Source organism: Cotesia glomerata, linkage group LG6 (assembly GCF_020080835.1).
Source record: "Cotesia glomerata isolate CgM1 linkage group LG6, MPM_Cglom_v2.3, whole genome shotgun sequence".
In the NCBI taxonomy this organism is placed as follows: domain Eukaryota; kingdom Metazoa; phylum Arthropoda; class Insecta; order Hymenoptera; family Braconidae; genus Cotesia; species Cotesia glomerata.
Genome location: NC_058163.1, coordinates 6,938,967 through 6,945,852, shown reverse-complemented (window position 1 = coordinate 6,945,852; position 6,886 = coordinate 6,938,967). Strand labels below are relative to the sequence as shown.

Here is a 6,886-nt window from a genome sequence, read left to right as displayed (position 1 = left end):
TTTCCATGTTATTTATATGGGAAAACTTAAAGTTCGATGAAGGAGCTCTTAAAATTGAAATTAAGAGCTGGCCTTTTGACAGAATTTTTGTTTAGACATATCCTATCATATTTTGGGCTAAGAGTGAAAAAAAAAAATATCGTCTTTTTTTGGCACACCCTAATATATATATATATATATATATATATATATATGCTATATATATATATATATATATATATATATATATATATATATATATATATTAGAGGTGTGCCAAAATGTAACTTCCGTGGAGAACCTTTTAAAATTGGAATTTTGAGTTTCGCTTTTAACAGGGGCTGCGTTTGGGCATTTCCTGAGATATTTTGGTGTGAGACGATGTATTTGATTTTCATAGAATTTTTTAACAGAAGCTTAGTTTGGGCATTTCCGGTGAAAATTCAAAATTTGATCAGAAGTACCCAATTAAATCTCCTGTTAAAAAATTATATGAAAATCAAATACATCGTCTCACACCAAAATATCTCAGGAAATGCTCAAACGCAGCCCCTGTTAAAAACGGAACCCACAGCACACTTTATATATATATATATATATATATATATATATATATATATATATATATATATATATATATATTTTTGCTGGAATTTCAAAATTTCAAAATTTGGCCGAACAAAACTCCTGTTGAAAAATTCTATAAAAATCAAATAACTCCTTAACGCTCAAAATATGTCAGGAAATGCCCAAACACAACTCCTATTAAAAGCAGAACTCTAAATTCCAATTTTAAGAGGTCTATCAAGGAAGTTACATTTTGGCATACACTATATTATTATTAACTAATATCCAGCTTGAGTCATTATTTGTCTATTTCTACTTTGAATTATTTATTATTTTTAACATGTTCTTTTAACTATTAATTTTTACTTAGGTTACATGGTTTAAAAGTTATTCAAAATTCTTTACTTATTGTTGTAAAATATTATTTTCAAACTTGAATTACCTTTTTGTTAGGTGTCTAGACAGTAAAAAAAGTAATGTTTTTATAATAACGAAAATTTCCCAATCTAGACTCTGATGTCACAATGCATTCAAGAATACCTTTGAAAATTTCACTGTTAATACATCCTAAATATTTCTTTACATTAAGTTACAACATTTAAAATCTTAAGCGCATCGGGGCCTCAGACTAACTACCTAAGTAAGGAAGTATACTAAAAAGTAAGAACTTTACCCAGTCAAAAATATGAAGCACAGAATTTAATCAACAAGTTTTTATGTTAATTATTATTCAATTACATTGTTTTCAAAATATCATTAACAAATCGTTACTTTCACTATCAACAAAAATGAAATGCTCTTAAAAATATTAAAAAGTAATATTACTCTAGTACTTTTCAAATGATTAATTTTTGTTTAATTTAAAATTAAAGTGCCCATTTCGTGTTTATATTTTATAGAAATTATCCTTTTAAATAACGATTTAAATAAAAAATCATCGAGTTATTTTTTTTAATAATCTCTCAACTGGGGCTTTGACCCGACTTAAATACTATGTAATTCTAAATTTTTAAAGATCGAAAGATAAAATGAATTAGTATAATATAGCAAGAATTGCTTTTTTTCAAACTTTTGATATATATTTAAAAAAATATAACAATTGTTACTATTTTACTTAAGATCATAAATAACAACATTTACACAAAACAATTTAGACATATTACGTTAAATTAATATTTTTATATTTATATTTAAATTAACATTCAAGCATTCAATTGAAAAGCCGCTACCACTGGGAAATGATCTAAAAGAAAAATTAAAATTACAAGCAAAAAGTTTCTAGGCTTTCAATAATTGAATTACAAATCCAAGAAACGGAATTATACATACCAGAAGGAACAAAAGGGTGCGGACAGCCCACTACACTAAACATATTGAACCATTCTTGCGGAATGGGGCCGTAGACGCCGAGGCACACCAAATTGGAGGACGAATAAAATATATAATCGATCATCGCCTTGAATCCGTATGTGTAGTTAGTATACGGCATAATCTGCGGACTGCAGGCTGATGATAGTTTTAGCGGGTGGGTAATCCCGCCGTAACATTCCCTTCCCAATATGTTCGAAATCGCATTGAAATAATTAAAACCGTGAAGCTCCGGATGATTTAGCGGCAGCTGTCCCGTTGATAGGAACTGGAATACGCCTGAAAACATATTTAATGTGAATAATTAAACATAAAAATTGATACACTGTCAAAAAAAATCGGAGTGAGTCCATACGGTGTACGGTGTTGAAAATTCCGGTGTTAAATTCAACACCGAAATCGGTATAACAGTAACACAGTTCGCGTTGTAAATATTTTTTTCGGTGTTAACTCGGTGTTATAAATTTTCCGTTTGATAATTAAAAATAAATAATCAAAAAAAGTTAACATTTACTTTAGAAAGTTTAAAATAATAAAATATTAAGTAGATAAAAATTTTAGAACATCATATAAATAATCGGAAATTTCAAAATAGTGCATTTTAGTAATTATTTCATAACTTTTAAGTATTTTTTTTAAGATTTTCGGAATACTTCTAAGATAATTTTAGAATCAATACAATTTATTTAAAGCAATTTAGTTAAAATTTTGTCCTTAAATCTTATGGAGAACCTTTTTTGAATAATCTTAAAACATTTTTTTAACTATTTGAGAACATATTTTGAATACTTTTGAGACATTTTTTGGATATTTTTGAGACAATTTTGGAACATTTCTTGGACAGTTTTAGAGTGTTTTTACAACAAATTTGAAACATTTTTAGAACAATTTTACGATAATTTTTAACGTTTTTTAAATGATTTTCATAGAGATAATTTATTTTTACACAGCTGTAGATTTGTCCCGAAATTAATGAATGAAAAATTTTTTGGACAATTTTAAGACGTTTTTGGAACAATTTAAGAATTTACGAATTACCCATTTACGGTGAAATTCGAAGAATTTTCTTTTATAGTGATAATATAATGCTATTGTGTAAGCTATGGGAGACTATGTGTTACATTATGAGTTTATGTGCAAATGAAATATCTGATAAAAAAAAAAAACAAAGTTATCAAATTATTAATTTATCATGTTTAAAACATCCATTATATTATGAGAAAAATCATGGTTACGATAAAAATAATTATTATATAGTTCCTAAACATTTAATATTGTAAATATTATTTAACTTGTTGTATAACATTCATTAAATCGATTTCTGCGTAATTTTATAAATTGAAAATTCTTAAATAAATGTTACTTGTCTCATTTTGATAAATATTAAATATTAATTGTGTTTTATGGATCATGTAATATTCACACTCCGATACGGTGTAAATTTATTCTACTGTTACACCGGTTTAACACCGTATTTTTAATACCGCAATAGAGCACCGCTACACCGGTGGTAATACATAGGTGTTACATAACGGTGTTAAAATGAGTCCATTTTAACACTGCTTTTTTTACAGTGTATCAATAATAATTGACCAAACTTAGAGACTTACCAGAATTCGTCAGTGAATTGAAATCACCGCAGAGCAGCACCTTGATGTCGTAAAATTGGAGGATTTTGTCAGGCCGACTAAAAGAACTTCTCAAGCTCTCTACCATGGAGATGATTTCCCTGATCATCATCATGGATTGCATAATCTTTACGTCTGGAAACTTTGGGTCCCAATGTAAGTGAGTGTTTGCCACTATGACCAACTGCTCGACATCACTTGGATGAACTGGAGGCCCATGAGTCCAGGCAGCTGCCGTAGTTTTTAATACAGCCAGTAATCCAATATTGTCGCGATTGCAGACACGATTAAGCATGTCCTTAGAATATGCAGTATTTTGCATCGCCAGGTCCCTGTACGATATCATCTTCGTATCAACGACAGAAAATCTGAAATTGATAACTATTATTTTAGACAATGGAATGATCGATTCAACTGCACTAAGAAAAAAATTATCTTTTGAAAAAAACAAGCCATGTTGGAATTAAAAATTAATTTGTTGAAAATTTTCAAGAATTTTATTTCTTAGCGAAATAAATTAAAATTTTTCTCAGAGTAACTTTCTTGTTGAAAAAATGTTTTCTAAATTTGGGAAAAAGAGATTTTTTATGAAAATTTGAAAGTTGTCTATCTTTCACAAAAATGCTCATTTTTTTGAAAAGAAATTGTTTCTTTTAGCGTATGATGTTGAGTATAAATTTTGCACAAATAAAAAAGTTAGCTCGACGCAAAAAAAATTTTTAGTCAAGAAAATTACTTTGACGATTCTGATGGTCTCGAGTTGAAAAATTCTTGAGCTAAGAAATTTTCATTGATTTGAGTAAATTTTACTTGTCTCATAAATTTTTCTACTCCATCTAAGATCATCAATTTCTTCAAAATTATTTTCTTGATTCAATAATTTTACTAATAAATCAAGTTTATTTTTTTGGTGTAAATATTCAACACTTACTTTTGCGCTTTCCAAAAAATAGCACATCCATCGACGAGCCGTTTTTTTGGATCCGACATCGTCGATACTCGTGACTTCGGAATGAAGCAACCACTGTATCCTTTAATTTGAAGATTGGGAAAGAACCAATCGGTATACTGTTCCATCTCGACTTCCTGAAGACTTATTACGTCGCACATGTATTTATATATTTCTGACAACACGTTCTTTCCCCGGACTTGCCAATCTAGGTACTCCGGTTGACAATATCCGTACATGCTCGGATTAGCATAGGAGCTACTTAAAACATTATATGTCATTACCGTGAAGACACACGAAGGTCGCGATACTTGCAATGATACCGTATTGACCCATGGCCGGGGCGGAGGTGGAGAAGATGCAACTGCAAATTATAAATTCATTATGTCATTTTAGATATAATTAGAAAAATAAAATTTCTGTTAATACATTCACCACAGCCTAATACCCTTAAGTTAATACAATTTTACAGAGTTCATTCAATTTAAATTTTACTATATTTTATAGCACTATTAATCATTATAAAGTAAAGGGCTCAATAATTAAGCGTAACCCAGTTTCTGACCTTTTCAGCTTTAATCGAAATTTCAAAAAAATTTTCGTCTTAAATAATGAAATAAATAAGAAATATCAAGTTTTCTAATGACTTTTTCAATTTATCAATCAGAACATTATCATCCATATTTGAAATTGTAATAATAAATTATCAGGGATGGAAAAAATTAACAGTCCCATATTGCACAGACGTAATTTACCGACAAGTTCATAAAACATAACGAAATCGTTTGATTTTTTATTTATAATAAAATGAGATAAAAGTACATAAGTAAAATATACTTGACTATCGTAACGAGGTGGCATAATTGAGCTAAAACCTCTATATATTCAGTCTAATAACAGTTTTTCAATTTATCATTAACTGTTGCTCTTAAAAGGTTAAAAATTAGGCCCTTTACTTTATTTCTTTATTAAATGTATTCTATATTTAATTTTTTTATTTCCTCAAACATCTTATTACAATTTGATCAAAAAAAGATAATATTTCAAACTAAAAAAAAAATTATACTTAATTCTAAATCAAAAGGAAAATTAAAAAAAAAAAATGAACAATGATGCAATGAGAAATTGATTAAAATTGAAAATTTTCAACAATTTTATTTTTTAGCTGAATAAATAAAAATTTTTCTTAAACTAACTTGAGTTGAATAAAAATTCTTAAGTTGTTTATCAAAAATTATTTTTTTCCAAATTAAATAAATTTTTTTTCAACAAGAAAGTTAAGGTAAGAAAAATTTTGATTTTTTCAGATAAGAAATAAAATTATCAACAAACTAATTTCTTATTACAATATTATTGCTCATTTTTTTCAAAAGAAATTTTTCCTCTCAGCGTAATAAAAAAAACTTTAATGTGGACCAGCGATGACCACGTGGAAAAATTCGAAGGTCGACAAAAATTATTTCTCTTTTAGCAACGAATTCAAGAATCACTTCACTGAAATTTTTTAGAATTAAGAATAAAATTTTTCTATACACTTGAAATATGACATATTACTTACCACTTTTTGCCACTTGCTCATTAAACTTGATTCTTTTTATATCTTCTTCAGTCTGAAGTACGTAGAAACAAGTTGCTGCAGATACAACATGGTAGTAAGCTTGTATTTGTATCATTTTAAGTAAACTTTGAAACTTAGGTTAAGAACTTTAAACTTGAAGCACAACCGATCACTTAAAGAATAAAACTTGAAATGACTAAGATACGAAATGGAGCAGAGCATAAATCCTTCTTTCCCTCACCCTTAAGAAATTAAAAAGTAATTTTTGAAAAACTATATTCAAGACTATAGTGAGTAGTATTCCCTTTCGCCGTAGGTCAGATCCTAAATAACGTGCTAATATATTCCAGGTAGTCAGTTAGCTGTCCGCTTCATTTCAAAATAATGTAATGGTCATTTCAATTACCATTAGAGATTTTTGTCAATAATATATAATATGTATAGTACATATATAGGGTCGGTAAATAGTAAATGAGTAAGGAGGATAACAAAAAAGTTTGGAAAATCCAAATGAGCATGCCTTAAGCGCTCATATCATACATAAATTATTTAGATCATAACAAAAATTATTCGTTTTTAATTTGAATTTTCCGGCGAGTAATATTATCCCCTCTGTAGGTCGAACTAAAGAAAAATTTTAACAGATGATAAAACAGTTAGTAATTATACCATCATGTATGTATAGTTTCTGCTTGTTTATAGTTATTTCAATTCTGTATATGAAAAACAATATAAATGGCTGCCGAAATCGCAGAAAAAGTCACTGAACTGACAATCGAAAAAAATTAACTGTATCGAAACGGAATTATTTTGACACGCAATTTTCACAAGGGTTTT

The 6,886-nt window shown here is 28.1% G+C and overlaps 1 protein-coding gene across 1 annotated transcript; it reads right to left on the bottom strand.

The window, feature by feature from the left end:
* Nucleotides 1-1,748: 1,748 nt before the first annotated feature.
* Nucleotides 1,749-6,164, bottom strand: LOC123267319 (CCR4-NOT transcription complex subunit 6-like). The gene is made up of 5 exons (XM_044731885.1): nt 6,050-6,164; nt 4,474-4,855; nt 3,525-3,910; nt 1,876-2,193; nt 1,749-1,789 (listed from the first exon to the last, which is right to left on the bottom strand). The coding sequence occupies exons 1-5, from the start codon at nt 6,162-6,164 to the stop codon at nt 1,749-1,751; spliced, it is 1,242 nt and encodes a 413-aa protein (XP_044587820.1).
* Between the last annotated feature and the right edge of the window lie 722 nt (nt 6,165-6,886).

Bases quoted from the DNA above. Each gene is read 5' to 3' on its own strand.
- LOC123267319 (XM_044731885.1), bottom strand. From the start codon at position 6,164: ATGATACAAATACAAGCTTACTACCATGTTGTATCTGCAGCAACTTGT. The intron at 2,194-3,524 runs GTAAGTCTCTAA...ATATGTTTTCAG, and splicing joins CAATTCACTGACGAATTCTG to GCGTATTCCAGTTCCTATCA. The intron at 1,790-1,875 runs GTATGTATAATT...TTTTTCTTTTAG, and splicing joins GCACCCTTTTGTTCCTTCTG to ATCATTTCCCAGTGGTAGCG.